The sequence below is a fragment of the Salmo salar genome, chromosome 15 (assembly GCF_965601325.2).
Source record: "Salmo salar chromosome 15, fSalSal1, whole genome shotgun sequence".
Taxonomy (NCBI): domain Eukaryota; kingdom Metazoa; phylum Chordata; class Actinopteri; order Salmoniformes; family Salmonidae; genus Salmo; species Salmo salar.
Window position 1 is genome coordinate 82,219,342 of NC_138305.1, and position 17,965 is coordinate 82,237,306.

Below are 17,965 nucleotides of genomic sequence, written 5' to 3' on the forward strand. Positions count from 1 at the left end.
GTTATATTTACGTTCGTTGAAACATGTCAAACGTTGTATAGAATCAATCTTTAGGGCCTTTTTAACATAGAACTTCAATAATATTCCAACCGGACGATTCCGATGTCTTGAAAAACGTTTTGGAACACAGCTACCTCATCACGTGAATGCACGCCAATGAACTCATGTCCTTCCCTGAGTCACCAACTCCCCGGCCTTCTTGTTTCGCTCTCTGTTCACTGCAAAAGCCTGAAACTAGGTTCTAAAGACTTGACATCTAGTGGAAGCCTTAGGAAGTGCAAAATGAACCCTAAGTCACTGTGTGTTGGATAGGCAATGACTTGAAAAGACTACAAGCTCCAGATTTCCCACTTCCTGGTTAGATTTTTCTCAGGTTTTTGCCTGCCGTATGAGTTCTGTTATACTCACAGACATCATTCAAACCGTTTTAGAAACTTCAGAGTGTTTTCTATCCAAATCTACTAATAATATGCATATTCTAGTTCCTGGGCCCCGAGTAGTAGGACGTTTAATTTGGGTACATTTTTCATCTGGCCATGAAAATACCCAAGAGAGGTTAACCGCTAGGCTACCTGCCACCCATGTATAGAATATATAACACAGTTTATAGTAAATGATAACCAAGTTGAAAACGTAGTAGAACGAAGCATAAGACACATTTCCATTGTTCGCTAGTAACATAGACAATAAAGTTGTATTGTAAGTATGAATTGCATGACTACCTTCTCCTCCAACATCCATTTCTCTTGCTGCACCTCAGCCAGCCTCAGGAAGAGTTCCCCAACCTCATCATCAGACAGGTCAGCAGGGCGCTGGGACTGGGGGCTGCCGCTGGCGGACTTAGAACACAGAGGACCAGACAACTGTTAAACGTCTGTTCCCTACATAACATTCACTCAGAGAGAAGCTATTTTGTGCACTCTGTGTAATATAATTCATTATCTCTGCATCACTGGCTCTGAGCTCGACAGCTCTAATGGTACAGGCTTATCTGTACATTGTACACAAGCTAGGCAAGACGTCTGTTCAGTATAGAACTGGAATACATTATGTTTTAAGTGGAAACAATTGGACAATTCTAAATTGTATTCTTCAGAGAGTTCTCTCAGTCTTTCCCACTCCTTTTCCTCAACCATCCACCTCCCTTGCAAAGAAAAACATTCAGGACTTGTGTTTATTCAAAGGGTTATAATAATAGCACCCACGCTATTTATAGGCTATTAACAGAGGCACATAAAAGTGAAACGCATGTGAACTCCCTGTTGAGCTGCCTGTCATAACTGTGTTTGGTGAAAGTTCAGCCTCTCATCTCTGCCTCAGAATGTACAGTTTGTACTCTTGGCAGTTACAAATGCAATGTAAGAGGTGATGTGTTGATGCAGACGACCTCATTGGTTCCTTTTGTGGCTCCTTACATCAAATAATGTATTTTTTCTTCTATGTGGATTATGCTGTTCTGTTGACTACAAAATGTATATTCAACATTCACATTCTGATTCACTACTTTCCAACACATATCTTGTCAACACTGCATACTATTGCTTTAACAACGATTGTATGTGCTTTGGCCAGTTTCTTGGTGTCCTGTCTTGACTCTAGCTGACTGGTGTAGTGTACCTTGTTGGTGCTCTGTGCAGAGGCACCCTCCTTCATGATCTCCCCATAGCTGAAGGAGGAGACACTGCTGCTATCTCCCCTCTGCTGCGAACGATTAGGAGAGTTGATCTCTGACAACACCAGCTCCTCCAGGCCTGGAAACACACACACACAATAGAGCATTCTTGCTAAGGAATTACATCAGAAGTAATTACTCTAAGTGGGGAAAAAAGTCGTTCTAACGTCAAACACCTTTTTGTATTTTCTTGACGTGGTTAATATTCCTTTTCAGGCCATATCAAAGCAAGGGCACACCTTCTCAAACCTCTTAAGTCTGGCAGTTTTTCAAACGCAGCATTCCAATCATCCCAACGATAACTACAGAACATTGTCAACTAACAACATCCATTGTGTGTTTGATGGGGAAACACACACTAATTAAGTTAGGACCGATTGCATTGTGCATAGAGGGAAACCTCAGTCCATAAGCACTGATGGATTCCCTATAGTAAACTAAAGGCTAATGTAGGAAGAACTCCCGTCTTTGCAGGGATATAGGTATCTACCTAAGGCCCCCACTGATGTGCACTAACTTTGGACAAAGATAAAAGCTCCCTACTTTAAAATGTCTGATCCTCAACTTTCTGTAAAGCAATCATTAAACATTTAAGGACACCTAGTAAATTATACATGGCCCAAAAGAGGATTTCCCTGGCATCACCAACAACCTACAGCCAGGAAACAAGAGTATGCATTACTCTGTGGCACATTTTAAGAAGTGGCGGGGGGGGCACCATAAAATATTAGAGGTCTGCATTTTGTTGACGGTTTGTTTGGGGTGGGGGGGTCCCCACAGGAGGAAATGTTTTCAAGATTCCATACACATTACTGAGAAACATACAAGTACAGCAGTAAGAGGGTTATTTCTCTGTTAGAATCTTTGGTTGCCACATCAAATTTTATTGGTCACATACACATGGTTAGCAGATGTTAATGCGAGTGTAGCGAAGTGCTTGCGCTTCTAGTTCCGACCGTGCAGTAATATCTAACAATTTCACAACAGCTACCTTAAACACACACAAGTGTAGAGGAATGAATAAGAATATGTACATATAAATATATGGATGAGCGATGGCCGTGCAGCATAGGCAAGATGCAGTAGATAGAATAGAGTACACGTATGAGATGAGTAATGTAGGGTATGTAAACATTATATAAAGTGCCATTGTTTAAAGTGACTAGTGATACATTTATTACATCCAATTTTTTATTATTAAAGTGGCTAGAGATTTGAGTCAGTATGTTGGCAGTAGCCACTCAATGGCTGTTTAACAGTCTGATGGCCTTGAGATAGAAGCTGTTTTTCCAGTCTCTCGGTCCCAGCTTTGATGCACCTGTACTGACCTCGCCTTCTGGATGACAGCGGGGTGAACAGGCAGTGGCTCGGGTGGTTGTTGTCCTTGATGATCTTTTTGGCCTTCCTGTGACATCAAGTGAAGTAGGTGTCCTGGAGGGCAGGTAGTTTGCCCCTGGTGATGCTTTGTGCAGACGTCACTACCCTCTGGAGAGCCTTACGGTTGTGGGCGGAGCAGTTGCCGTAACAGGCGGTGATACAGCCCGACAGGATGCTCTCAATTGTGCATCTGTAAAAGTTTGTGAGTGTTTTCGGTGACAAACTAAATTTCTTCAGCCTCCTGAGGTTAAAGAGGCGCTGTTGCGCCTTCATCACGCTGTCTGTGTGGGTGGACAATTTCAGTTTGTCCGTGATGTGTACGCCGAGGAACTTAAAACTTCCCACCTTCTCATCGATGTGGATTAGGGGGGTGCTCCCTCTGCTGTTTCCTGAAGTCCACGATCATCTCCTTTGTTTTGTTGAGGGAGAAGTTATTTTCCTGACACCACACTCCGAGGGCCCTCACCTCCTCCCTGTAGGCCGTCTCGTCGTTGTTGGTAATCAAGCCTACCACTGTAGTGTCGTCTGCAAACTTGATGATTGAGTTGGAGGCGCGCATGGCCACGCAGTCATGGGTGAACAGGGAGTACAGGAGAGGGCTGAGAACGCACCCTTGTGGGGCCTCAGTGTTGAGGATCAGCGGGCTAGAGATGTTGTTTCCTACCCTCACACCTGGGGGCGGCCCGTCAGAAAGTCCAGGACCCAGTTGCACAGGGCGGGGGTCGAGACCCAGGGTCTCGAGCTTAATGACGAGTTTGGAGGGTACTATGGTGTAAATGCTGAGCTGTAATCGATGAACAGCATTCTTACATAGGTATTCCTCTTGTCCAGATGGGTTAAGGCAGTGTGATTGCGTCGGACCTATTGGGGCGGTAAGCAAATTGGAGTGGGTCTAGGGTGTCAGGTAGAGTGGAGGTAATATGATCCATGACTGGTCTCTCAAAGCACAAAATAATGACAGAAGTGAGTGCTACGGGGAGATAGTCGTTTAGCTCAGTTACCTTAGATTTCTTGGGAACAGGAACAATGGTGGCCCTCTTGAAGCATGTGGGAACAGCAGACTGGGATCGGGATTGATTGAATATGTCCGTAAACACACCAGCCAGCTGGTCTGCGCATGCTCTGAGGACGCAGCTAGAGATGCCGTCTGGGCCGGCAGCCTTGCGAGGGTTAACATGTTTAAATGTTTTACGTACGTTGGCCGCGTTGAAGGAGAGCCCACAGGTTTTTGTAGCGGGCCGTGTCAGTGGCACTGTATTGTCCTCTAAGCGAGCAAAGAAGTTGTTGTTTAAATTTGTCTGGGAGCAAGACGGTTTCCGCGATGGGGCTGGTTTTCTTTTTGTAATCCGTGATTGACTGTGGACCCTGCCACATACATCTCGTGTCTGAGCCGATGAATTGCCACTACTTTCTCTATACTGACGCTTAGCTTGTTTGATTGCCATGCGGAGGGAATAGCTACACTGTTTGTATTCGGTCATGTTTCCGGGCGCCTTGCCATGATTAAAATATACACGGCTGTGATTATAATCACAGAGAATTCTCTAGGTAGATAATGCGGTCGGCATTTGATTGTAAGGAATTCTAGGTCAGGTGAACAAAAGGACTTGAGTTCCTGTATGTTGTTATGATCACACCACAACTCGTTAATCATAAGGCATACACCCCCGCCCTTCTTCTTACCAGAGAGATGTTTGTTTCTGTCGGCGCAATGTGTGAAGAAACCGGGTGGCTGTACCAACTCTTATAACATATCCCAAGTGAGCCATGTTTCCGTGAAACAGAGAATGTTACAATCTCTGATGTCTCTCTGGAAGGCAACCCTTGCTCGAATTTCATCTACCTTGTTGTCAAGAGACTGGACATTGGCGAGTAGTATACCGATCCATTGTCCTGGGTGGTGGTCCAAACAGAGGATCCGCTTCGGGAAAGTCGTATTCCTGGTCGTAATGTTGGTAAGTTGACGTTGCTCTTATATCCAATAGTTCTTCCCGGCTGTATGTAATAAGACTTAAGATTTCCTGGGGTAACAATGTAAGAAATAATACATAAAAAAATAAATACTGTATAGTTTCCTAAGAACGCGAAGCGAGGCGACCATCTCTGTCGGCGCCATCAGATATAGGGATTTGAAAGTAAAGAGCTAAATTCAGAGGACAGACGCGTGTGGTTCCTAGCCTGGCACAGAGCAAATGAGAACTGTGACACACTAGTCTGGACAGGAGTCTGTCGTAAATGCAGAAGTCGCGCAGAAATGGTCTGAGCTTTCAATCAAATGTATTTATAAAGCCCTTCTTACATCAGCTGATGTCACAAAGTGCTGTAAAGAAACCCAGCCTAAAACCCCAAACAGCAAGCAATGCAGATGTAGAAACACAGTGGCTAGGAAAAACTCCCTAGAAAGGCCAGAACCTAGGAAGAAACCTATAGAGGAACCAGGCTATGAGGGGTGGCCAGTCCTCTTCTGGCTGTGCCGGGTGGAGATTATAACAGAACATGGCCAAGATGTTCAAATGTTAATAGATGACCAGCAGGGTCAAATAATAATCACAGCAGTTGTAGCTTTGATTGGTTCTCAAAAGTATTTTTCTTTCCTGGGGGATTGAGACCTCATGTGGTTTAGATTAGAAAATCCACAGTTGTATTGGAAGGGGGCAGCGCCTGAGGACTGAGTGTGGTTGTCCATGTAAGTGCTTGAGTGAGAAAGACACAGAGGAGGACCAATCAGTAAAAAAGCACTGCCCCTTCATTATCAACGCGCATCGTGCCGACAATATCAAGCAGCCTTTCGAGACAGAGCTTGGTGTTTGCCAGACTATGTGATGCTATCATGGTAATGGGTAGGGTGTGGGATAAACACCTAGCCAGTTGGCAAGTAAATATTTGATCCTTACTAGCTTAGTAAATTAACCATCCTCTCCATATTGATATCACATTTAACTGGTTCAACAATGAGCAGTTCATCCATATACAGTGGGGTCTGAAATTATTGGCACCCCTGATAAAGATAAGCATTAATGACTGAAATAAAATAAATTACTTGTTTAACAAGTAATCATTTCTGTTTTACTCAAAAAGGTAGGGGTTAGTATTTGGTCCCATATTCCTAGCATGCAATGACAACATCAAGCTTGTGATTAAAATGACCAAAAAAATATGGTAAATATATATAGCACAAAATAGTCTGAAACATTTTAGTAATTTAGCAGACCTACTTATCCAAAGCGACTTACTGGAGCAATTACAGTTGCATGCCTTGCTCAATGACAGACTTTTCACCTCGAACCAACAACCTTTTGGTTACTGTCCCAACGCTCTTAACCGCTAAGCTGCCTGCCGCACTAAACAAACTGTAAATGCATCCATCAAGTTTGTAGTGATTACCTAATTTTTTGTTGTTGCATAAAATATAGCTCAGTATTAGAATGATTTGTATTATACAGTCATTATTGCTCATCTTTGTCAAGGCTGTCAATCATTTTGGACCCCACTGTATGTATGCCCAGTACTAGAACATAATTGTCTCCAGAAAGCTAACGTACAATCACACCATTGGTCCCAAACAATTACCATAACTAAACATATTTCACTTCAATGTATGATGTTGGTGTACAAAGCATCTCTTTACCTCATTATTTCCTGTCTGTGATGAGTAGAAGTATGTTTCAGATCACATGTAGCAAACCACACTGTGACATGGCAGTTTATCTGCTCTCTTGTTTATATGTGATCTGCATATTCTGTGCTCAATGTTTCATGTCTGTGATGATGTAGGCTAAACAGACGTTACATCATGGTTCAGTGAACGAGAGGACGCCCTTCAAAACAGTCAACCATCTCCCTCCCTCAAATGCCAATATAGAACATGTACTGGTATATAGACTTTTGCCTGACTACATAAAATGTGTGGAGGTCAACCTGGCTTTCTGATGTCCTCTCACCTGTCCTGGTCTTGGTGTTGGTGAGGATCTCCTGTAGCCGCTCCTGTAGTTTATCAGCTCTCTTCCTCTCCAGCTGTAGCTGCCTCTTCAAGTCTTTCAGCTACAAACAACGTTACAAAGCCATGAGAGGAGAGTACACGACTTCATTTGAAAAATACTACAGCATACGGGCGGTTTTCTATAGAGACAACAGCGCCAGTCTGACTCAGGGAGAGACAAAGGTAATCTTAGACAGGCATCAGATTAAGACAAAGAAAACAATCCAATAAGATGACCCATCCTCCCCAGAAAACAATTTAGATAGCTGGCTGGAACAAGGAGCTACAAAGCCCTCGCGACCCCTATGCCTCAGGCTAGCCCATATTCTTGCAATTATTTGCAGAGGCAGATTCTTATCATCAAGGCAGGCAACGGATAATTGGTTACAAGGGGTCAAACTGGCATATTGAAAAGGCTGCCCCGATTCCACTTCTAAAGAGCTGATTGGGTGCGGCGTCGTGCACTGCCTGCCAACCTGCCACCTGTAAGTAATCATTCAATTTCCTCTCCATAGCAAATGGAAGGAGCCGGACTCAGTTTCCCCTCAGCTCAGCTGTTAGTGGTAAGACAGAAACAGAGGTGTTCCACTTACTGCTGAACTGCCTTTCTTCTCCAGGATCCTCTGGCCATCCACTGTATCTTTAATTTCCTGTATACCACAACGACAGGGAGAGTACATCATGAAAGTCATTAGATGACCACAGGCTCATTATACTGGATTGTGTACATTTATGGAACATTAAACTGTACATTCCTCTGAAAATGTGATGGGGGGGGGGGTTAATAGTAGTTTATGCTAATTGCTAGGGGGTTAGTTTACCTGCTTAAGTTTTCCAATGGTTTCATTGTGCACATCCCTCTCTTTCTCTACCTCTGTCAAATGCAGCTTCACACCATCTATATCAGATTCCTTTCCCTGAATGAGAAACACAAAGAATATGTATTCAGTTCTGTTATTTTCCAATATACAGTCTTAGAATCTGCTGGGTTTAAGAGGTTAGAGGGCAAACCCCATTTTAAATCAGTTTCAACACAATTAGGGTTCTATTTACACCATGCTAATGGCGTCACTTAACAGTAATTACAAGATTAACATAACAGTTGGACAATGTTTAACAGTTTGAAATTAACTTCATGATACACTACATGACATATGTGGACACCGGCACACCCCTTTGCTGCTATAACAGCCTCCACTCTTCTGGGAAGGCTTTACACTAAATGTTGGAACACTGCTGCGGGGACTTGCTTCCATTCAGCCACAAGAGCATTAGTGAGGTCGGGCACTGATGTTGGGCAATTAGGCCTGGCTTACAGTCAGCGTTCCAATTCATCCCAAAGGTGTTCGATGGGGGTTGAGGTCAGGGCTCTGTGCAGGCTAGTCAAGTTCTTCCACACTCATCTCGATAAACAATTTCTTTATGGACCTCGCTTTGTGCACAGGGGCATTGTCAGGCTAGAACAGGAAAGGGCCTTCCCCAAACTGTTGCCACAAAGTTGGAAGCACAGAATCTTCTAGAATGTCATTTTTTTCTATAGCGTTAAGATTTCCCTTCAGTTGAATTAAGGGGCGTAGCCCAAACCATGAAAAACTGCCCCACACCATTATTTATCCTCCACCAAACTATTCTTTTGGCACAATGCATTGGGGCAGGTAGCGTTCTCCTGGCACCCGCCAGACCCAGACTCATCCGTCAGACTGCCAGATGGTGAAGTGTAATTCATCACTCCAGAGAATGTGTTTCAACTGCTCCAGAGTCCAATGGCGGCGAGCTTTACACCACTCCAGCCGAAGCTTGGCCTTGCGCATGGTGATCTTAGGTTCATGTGCAGCTAGCTGCTCAGCCATGGAAACCCATTACATGAAGTTCCCGACAAACAGTTCTTGTGCTGACGTTGCTTCCAGAGGCAGTTTGGAACACGGTAGTGAGTGTTGCAACCAAGGTCAGACGACTTTTACACGCTTCACAGCACTCGGCGGTCCCGTTCTGTGTGCTTGTGTGGCCTACCACTTCACGGCTGAGCCTTTGTTGCTCCTAGACGTTTCCACTTGACAATACCAGCACTTAGAGTTGACCGGGGCAGCTCTAGCAGGGCAGAAACTGACTTGTGGGAAAGACGGCATCCTATGACGATGCCACATTGAAAGTCACTAAGCTCTTCTGTAAGGCCATTCTACTGCCAATGTTTGTCTATGGAGATTGAATGGCTGTGTGCTCGATTTAATAAACCGGTCAGCAACGGGTCTAGCTGAAATAGCCGAATCCATTAATTTGAAGGGATGTCTTTTTGTATATATAGTGTACTTACATGATTTTTATTGAAACAGTGGGGGTTCAATTTGGGGTATGTCACCAAAAACACACACCAGACCACGTCAAACACTATCATATCATCAAACCTATGAGCCCTATTAGCAACCTAAGGGCCACCATATGCTGAGAAATCACAGTTAAATAGATGAAACACTTCATTACTGAAGATGTACAGTTAAACACACATCAGGTACTCAGGCGATGAGAATAGCAATTTGAGTCCTGCCTTCATCTCTCAGGCCATACTGCAGTGAACAAAGCCTAAATACACTATACATAATACCAGTCAGTACTCCCCTGGGCCCGGATGAAAGTGTCAGAGTGTGTTGCTGTGTACAGCACTCTGCCATGTCTGTCTGGGAAGAGGAAAACGAGTTTACCTCCAGTTGGATAGAATGTTCCTTCTGTAGCTTCTCCATCTGCTCCTGGTGCTCCAGCCTGCTCTCCTCCATGCTCTCCTGAACACAGGAATACAACAGGGACAACGTTGGAACAAGCCATCACCTAATCATCAGCACACGTCTATTCTTAGCATTCCTTCTTATTTTCTTTAAAGGCTAAACTAAATATTTAAGGTCCTTGAATCACGCTACAAAACAATCTGAGCAGAATTAAGAAACAGACTAGTGACACCATGTGGTGAGTGTTAATGTGACAGGGGTTACTCCAGGCAGTGAAGAGCTCCACTCTCAACAAACAATATTGATCACCCATTAACCTCATCTTCAATAGCATCTATTCATGTTAATGTAACATCTTTAAAGTGTATAGTGGTACAACCCAGCATTACTACAGGGCAGGCAGTATATATACCGTAATATCCCTGTGAATAAATCAACGTGAAACTGAAGTTGGTACTGTACCTCAGCCTCTTTGAGTCTGCGTTCGAACCAGCCCTTAGTTCCCTCCATAGACTGGACCTGGGCCTGCAGCTCCTCTACACTCTGCTGCAGACCCTCCAACTCCTTGTTGCGAGCCTAGGCGGTCATAGGGCAAAGGTCACATTAATACACAAGCAGTGTACCTTCTCATGTTCTCTTCCCTCTCATTGGCCCTTTGGCCCGGACTCACGCCACCCTCCCACCTTCTCATCTCGGAGCTGTGAGCGGATCTCCTCCTCGGTGCGGTTCTTGTCCTCGTGGAGTCCCCTCAGCTCTTTCTCGTAGCGCGCCCGCACCCCCAGCACCTCCTTCTCATGCTGCAGACGCACGTCGCTCAGCTCTTCCTTGTGTCGTGACTTCTCTGTGATAATGTCGATGGCAAGCTCGTCCAGCATGGCCTTCCGCTTGTCTGCTGTCTGAAGGGGGAGGGACATGGGAATGGGAGATGATATCTCTGGGTGTTACTACACATCTCTGACATTTACTGTGATGATACACGACCAATAACATTCACATCTCACTTGGCACTTAAACAAACCGTAAGACAAATCGGACTCAAATATAACTCTGTGATATGCTAAGTCTAAGACGGGCACATAAGGTAATTGAAGCTGTGATGTCCATTTACGCTCTGTGATCCTGTGGGCATAACGAGTGGCGCTTGAGAGAGGTCAACTCAGCATTCCCACCTTCCCTGGGAGAATGCCAGTAATGAGAGTGCCATGTGTATTACAGAACAATAGTCACTGTGCTCTAATAACCAGTGCTCTTGTGAGCGGGATGAAGCCTCCTGCGTGTGTCTCTGATCACTCCCTTTCCGCGCGTGTGTGTCAGATACCTTTTTAGCCTCCTCCAGCTCTTGCTGTACCCCGTCTTTCTCCTGGCCAACTTCAGTCAGCTGCTCCAACAGTCTGCTGTTGGCACGGTTTGACTCCTACAGATACATTCATCAGAGAGGAGCACATGAGAAAGAGATGGGTATAAAAATACATTTGCAACAGGAGCTTTTTCCTCCCCGACCTACAAGATAAGCACTACATCATAGTAAAAAAAGTAAGGATTCTGACCTACCAATTAAGAGGACCTAGTCCTGCATTATTTGTCATAGACAGTACTCCACATTTGTTTAAGATAGATAGGTTCTCTAAGTATGCATGTACTAGGACAGTGTGAGGGCCACACAAACCTGTAGCTGAGAGTTAAGGTCATCTCTCTGTGCCAGAAAGCTCTCCTGCTCCGTCCGTTTCTGCTGCAGCTCCACATTCAGAGCCATGTTTTGGTCACGCAAAAGGTTCATCTCCTGAGTCTTCACTGTCTGAATCTAATGACACAACACCCACTTGTCAGGACACACTCACCATCACAATGGATCAACATCTGACGACTTTGTTTAATGAAACATGGTAGTGGATCAAATGGGTCAGTAAGGTAGAAGTGAAAAAAGTGAGAAAAGAAAAGCAGGTGAGCAGAAGTTTGACACACAATGATGATTTAGGATTAAGCTTTGTAGGGCAAAACAACAAACAGTTATTGTAAGTAGTAGCAATTCATGTCTGAACACCATTTGTCACTATGTGAAAAAAAAAAATCTCTGTACCTCCCTGACTTTATTCGCATTAGCATGACTTGTCATATTAGTAATGCATCATGGTTAATGGCTGGTGAGTGGTGACGGCAGCAGAATGAATATTGAGGAGGTTCCGCGGGGTAGTGGCAGGGCAGTAAGATGAGCTGTACCTGTTCTAGAGCTGCTAGGTTAGTCCTGAGAGCATCGTTCTCAGTCAGGATACTCTCCACCTGCTCCTGACTCACAGCACTCTGACAAGCTACCTGGATCACAGACCCACACACAGGGTAACACAGGGGGCACCACCCAGGGAGGGAAGGAGGGGAGAGGGAGGAAAAAGACAATGTGCAAGGTGAAGAGAAGGATTCAAAACGGTGGCGATTGGCAGCTCAAGAATAGGGATAGGAAGGGGGGGGGGGGGGGGGGTTGATAGGGTGGATGGATCATCATTAAAAGAATGAAGGAAGAAGAGGCAGGGTGAAATGACCAGAAGGGGATCAGTGAGGTAAGAAAATCAGATGGCAAAGAAATGTGAAAAATAAGTATAGATTAGGCAATGTAAAAGAATCAAAGAACGGTGACAGAAGCCAGATCAGAAACAGAACTTCTGCATGACTAGCCAAAACAGAAAGCTGGACTTCAAATAAAAATGGACTTCCATATTGAAAAGAGAAAATGAAGAGACGGTAAGAGCAGGTTTCAATGCCTTATCTTGTTGTCGTCTACCCAAAGCGGAGTTCAAGTTAATTAAGACTTACGACATCACAGAAGACATAAGTGCCAGTCGTGCTAGGAGGCCTAATTAAGTGGAAAACAGAATGGTCCCTAATGAAGTGCACTGTGCCCACTTAAGACTGTGGACCACTCTCTTCCAGACAACCTCTTCAGACATAGACTAATCTCCAATTATTTAGGGTGATCCGCACTTTGCCTTTTCATTAACCGTCAATTAAATGTCTTGACTCTAAGATAATTTGAACATTTTGGAACTTCAGCAGGAAGGGAAGAGAGCATATAGTTCAAGGAAGTTTTGAGTTTACCTGATCTTTAAGTGCGTGTAGAACTAACTCGTGCTCCTTCTGCCGGCTCTGGAGCTGTTCCTTCATCTCACCAACACTCTAGAAAATAAATAAAAACAGGTAGCAAGAGTCAGCTTCAGCTTCCCACTAGATTCTGTCAATCATTTTAGGATATGGGTCCATGGCATACCTACTGCAACCCAGGTACAGATCAGGTTGTGAGGTTAAGAAGGCCTATGTATTGTCATAATACAACAATATGAGTACTCCAGGTACAAAACCAAATCATATATATTTTGGGGGATTGATCTCAGAACAGGCAACATCAGGATGTTTAACCTGGTTGGCTGACAGCAGATCTCCCTGTAACTTCTGGATGCGGATGTTCATTGACTTCAGCTCCTCCTCCTTCCTCTGTTGAATCTCGTCGATTTTGGTCCTGGTGCAGAAAGAATGTATATTCATCTAATTGTCGTATTCTTCTCCAAATGGCGTCTGGCAGTTTTTTTTGTTACTTTTCTCTAAGTCATAAACAAGTTACACCACCTTCAGAAGCTTGGTTAAAGTGAAATATATGTTGAATTTTTATACCCTTACCTGCTGTCATTGTAAAGGTCTTCTTTTTCACCTTGCAAATGCAGAAAGCTATAAAACAAATCGCAAAGAGCCAGTGAGAAAACTATTCAACCCTGAAATCACCCAGTAGAGGAGGTATAACAGACAGACTTCTCGAGCGGGAGGCCAGGGCTCTGCCGGTGTGAAATGAGCACATAAGGGGAGCTTTGGGCAGGCGACTTTGCAGACGCAGCAGATGACAGGTTCAGTCTCATTACTCTTGCCTGCCGACTGTACATGGGGCCAGAGCCTAGTGTCACAATGCAGTACTGAGCCAGCTGCCCAATATTGCCAGAGAAATACCACTATAATGACACAGGGGATAATCATGACTGTCATACGCTCATGTAGTTCATCACAGTTGAGCCAAGATAACTTAAATAAGTTCAACCACAATTCTGCAAGGAAATACAATCAATTTACCGACATTTCTGCAAGGAAATACAATACATTTATAATGGAATTGTCTTCCAATGGGAGGGGGGTTAATACATCTTGAAATTAATAGATTAAAGCATAATTTGCCATGTGTGTCACTTCAAAATGATACACATTTTAAGTACAGCAGCTTTGTTTACAAATTGCAGGTCAGATTTCTCTAGGTAAATATGAGGCACATGTTAGTTATAATTTCTCTTGCGCACGTTCCATCTGTTCCTCTGATCCATCCACAATTCACAGCAACATCACAAATATGAAGTGTGTATCCCTCTCATTATAAACAAGACTCATTATAAATGAGAGTTGAGTGATACAGAGTAAGTGTCATTTTTAGCTGGCAGATGTGTGTGGTAACGGTTCATATTGGCTCCTGGCTGTCAGTCCCTCTGTCGGTCTGTGCGACAGCTGATCTGATGTACAGCAGCGCATATTTGAAAACACAGGCGGGTCATTTACAAAGTTGCTTTGATGTTGCTTGAGCTTCGGAATGAAACGAGAATTGTGGGGGATTTTGAGTCAGCAAGGGAATATTTTCCTAGTGTAATACTTGCTAGTTGGACCGTGTTTTAGACTCCTTTGCACGATTAGTGCCAAAATCAATAATCACGAAAGCCAGCTATACATGTCTACTGGTAAATGAAGACATTTAAGAAGCTAGCTAGATCACTCGCTAGCCAATTCAGCTGGCTAGCAAACAGCTAATATAGCCACACATGCATTGGTAGCATACCGCTGGGTGATTATACAGCCAAATAAACATTTCTGCACTTACTTGCTTACTTTGCTGGAGTTGCTAGCTGGCTAAATGTTTTCCTCTTGGGTGTGGAGTTTACTATTGCAACCTTTTGATGGCTTATTTAATTTATAATTCAACCGTATATGATCGTTTACTTTTCCAGACAAGTGTTAGCACGGTTTTCTGCTTGAGCCCTTGCAGTGCAAACATTGCACCGCAGTAGCCTATTCATGTTGTTTATGTACATTAGAATAACATTTTACTGCTGTAACTTTCATAGCTGACTCGACTTACAAATTGTCATTTTAATACAGTAGCCCGCTTGTTGTATAGGCAACAAGCAAATGAGAATACTACCATCTGTCTTATCAAGAGCGGCTGGCCCAGAGGCCGCTTGGGAACTCTCAGGTAGACCACATTACGACGTCTTCATAAACACAAACGACGTTACTGAAACTTACTGAGACTGGCTTTAAGGTTGACTTTATGTAGGACCAAAGAAATGCATTCGTAACATTTGCAAGCTAAATAGAATATTACCTGTCTTGCTTTTTCTTCAATTTTTCAGAGAGCTAGGGCACACATGAACAAAATCAGTGTTAGATTACATTCAGGGACCTAGATGCTAACAAATACTACAGCATAATTGATACATTGAAGAACACATCTGTTATAGTTACCTTCGCTAGCTCTTCTTGAAGTTTAGTGACGTCTGTCTGTTTGGATGACTGGAGGAGAGAAGAGAAACATATAAGTACTTAAAATGAAGTCTTCGAAATAGCCAAACCAAATTGTTGTCCTTTAATGTGACTTAGGGAAAGTCTGCCCACAGCTCATCATATTTATACATACCAACATGCCCTCAATTAGCATAGTAAATGAGGTAGCTTACTGCGTCACTTTGAGGCACTGGGGCAGGTAACATGAGAACTGACTACAACTTAACTCTTCTTTACCTAAAGTGCAATTATCACTTAGCAGCAAAAACAAATCTAAGACTGTCCATTACTCTCACCCTGGGATGTTGCCAAGGTTGTGAGATTGGTCGTTACCTCTAGTGCTTGGAGCTGCTCCTTCAGTAGGCGCTTCTCCTCCACCTCAGTGTGCAGCTGCAGTTCCACCTCTGGCCCAAAGCATTGCGTTATTGGATTTGGACACAGTGCTGACCACCTAAGAGCATCCTGTTTCATAACTAGCCCAGTGCTCCTCACTGCAGGTCCTGCTGGGCACGCAGGTAGTCCATCTTAGTCTTAATTACAGTACGGTAAATGCTAAGAGGAATCTTTGGGACATCCAACTCTGACGCCACCCGACTGAAGTTGAAATTAACAGTTCTAGTAAGGGTTAAGGTTAGGTTTAAGCTAGGGTCGTCCCAAGGGTCCAACTTAGCATCTACAATTACAGTACCCCACTCACTGGCTTCAGTCACACGCTCCTGACCGAATTAGTCTGACATGCTGTTAAGAAAACCTAGACACCTGCTGGACCCATGCCCCACAGAGCCTGCATTGAGGAACAGTGAACTGGACTATGTCCTATCAGATTGGAAGGAAACCAGCAGTTAAATTATTTACGCAACATTGGGTGCTGGAAGTCAACATTGTTTACAAAGACTTAAATTAATTAAGTTAATTAATCATGTAAAGTAGCACAACAACCAAATGGGAAAGTTTCCACAGAGATAAATGACTGCTGTACTGAGATTTCCAAACTATTTCTGAAGATATATTCTCCATAAGAAAAAGACTCAACTCACCGATAAGCTCATTCACTCGCTGTTCCAGTTTGGCACACTTTGCCTCTGCCTGGGGGGAAAAAAAATTCAAGTAATTTAAGGACAACTCAACACATTGCCATACACCATGCATAATTCAAAAGTTTTATCTAAATAGGGGTTGATTCATGTCTGCTGTAATATCCCAGTTGGTGTACCATACTGTAACGGTTCAATATGATGTAGAAACATACAGGCACATCATAATGGGCAGAATAAACAGAGCAACCCAAATTAGTGAATGCCTGAAACAGTGAAAGTGCATCTAAGATGTATTTAGAGTTATTACCACTACGCTCTGCTGTTCATTGATTATTGATTGCCATTAACATTTGTATTTCTCCTGCTACTGGTAACCATTACTCCTGTTTACATGTGCAGTGCATTCAGAAAGTATTCAGACCCCTTGTCTTAAAGTAATGAAGGACTGTCGTTTCTCTTTGCGTATTTGAGCAGTTCTTGCCATAACATGGACTTGGTCTTTTACCAAATAGGGATATCTTCTGTATACCAACCCTACCTTGTCACAACTACTGATGGTTACTACATGATTCCATATGTGTTATTTCATAGTGTTGATGTCTTCACTATTATTCTACAATGTAGAAAAGAGTAAAAATAAAGAAAAACCCTGGAATGATTAGGTGTCCAAACCTTTGACTGGTACTGTAGATATATATTTTTTATTATCATTAGTTCGCCTTTTGATATTAATTACTGCACTGTTGGGTAGAGCTCGCAAGTTAAGCATTTCACTGTACTTGTGCATGTGACAAAACTTGAACTTCAGGATAGTCAAATTGCAGTTCCATAGAACATACTTGATCATGGTGTCACACTTGACATTTTAGTAATTTAGCAGACGCTCTTATCCAGAGCGACGTACAGTTAGTGCATTCATCTTAAGATAGCTAGGTGAGACAACCACATATCACAGTCGTAATAAGTACATTTGTCCTCAAATTAGTTATCAGCAAAGTCAATGCTAGTAGCAAAAGAAAAGTGCTAATGTTTTTGATTTTTTGTCAGTGCCTTGTGTGTTTTTTTTGTCACCTGTTCCAGTCTGTCATTGGTTCCGGCGGCAGCATCCTCCATGTTCTCACTGACGTCAGCATGCAACTGGACACCATTAGTGTCAGCCGGCCCATCCATCTCTGAGGCATTGGTGTCACTGACATCTACTCCCCTCTGGCTCTTTATCGCACTCTCAGAGCGCTCCTGGAGGGCTGAAGGAAAAACATAGGGATGGAAATAGAAGCCGGAACTTGAAAAACTGATGTGTTGCCATTACTTAGTTACATCTAAGAAATGTCTTTGAAAAAGTGGAATTCCTACAATGATAACCAACATAAACATACCCGTGATCTTTTTCTGAAGGGCAGCGTTCTCTGCCTGGAGACGGAGTAGCTCTCCATCCACAGAGCTGGGGGTGGGACTGGAGGATTCTGCCTGAAACACTTTCCCATCGTTTAGGTCTTTGTTTTCATGTTCTAGCTCCTCTATCTGGGTACATAACTAAAAACACAAAACAAGGGAAACGGGATCAGAAAGGTGAGGCTTTTATCTTACATTAGCTAGACATATGTCA

At 43.4% G+C, this 17,965-nt stretch overlaps 1 protein-coding gene across 5 annotated transcripts in view; it reads right to left on the reverse strand.

Moving 5' to 3' along the window:
• The window catches only part of LOC106572070 (GRIP1-associated protein 1), a 42,896-nt gene that overhangs the window by 22,115 nt on the left and 2,816 nt on the right, over positions 1-17,965 (reverse strand). For 2 of the 5 annotated variants that reach the window (XM_045696122.2, XM_045696126.2), the window contains exons 6-25: positions 17,736-17,892; positions 17,431-17,603; positions 16,360-16,408; positions 15,656-15,825; positions 15,284-15,331; positions 15,144-15,175; positions 13,409-13,456; positions 13,151-13,250; positions 12,833-12,910; positions 11,963-12,055; positions 11,412-11,546; positions 11,064-11,159; positions 10,429-10,641; positions 10,208-10,321; positions 9,725-9,802; positions 7,850-7,945; positions 7,622-7,678; positions 6,991-7,090; positions 1,618-1,751; positions 723-839 (exon numbers count right to left, since the gene is read on the reverse strand). In XM_045696122.2, the coding sequence (XP_045552078.1) occupies positions 723-839; positions 1,618-1,751; positions 6,991-7,090; positions 7,622-7,678; positions 7,850-7,945; positions 9,725-9,802; positions 10,208-10,321; positions 10,429-10,641; positions 11,064-11,159; positions 11,412-11,546; positions 11,963-12,055; positions 12,833-12,910; positions 13,151-13,250; positions 13,409-13,456; positions 15,144-15,175; positions 15,284-15,331; positions 15,656-15,825; positions 16,360-16,408; positions 17,431-17,603; positions 17,736-17,892 (2,088 nt within the window). The remainder of the gene's footprint in view (positions 1-722; positions 840-1,617; positions 1,752-6,990; positions 7,091-7,621; positions 7,679-7,849; positions 7,946-9,724; positions 9,803-10,207; positions 10,322-10,428; positions 10,642-11,063; positions 11,160-11,411; positions 11,547-11,962; positions 12,056-12,832; positions 12,911-13,150; positions 13,251-13,408; positions 13,457-15,143; positions 15,176-15,283; positions 15,332-15,655; positions 15,826-16,359; positions 16,409-17,430; positions 17,604-17,735; positions 17,893-17,965) is intronic. The other 3 variants (XM_045696123.2, XM_045696125.2, XM_045696124.2) reach the window with 3 other exon arrangements.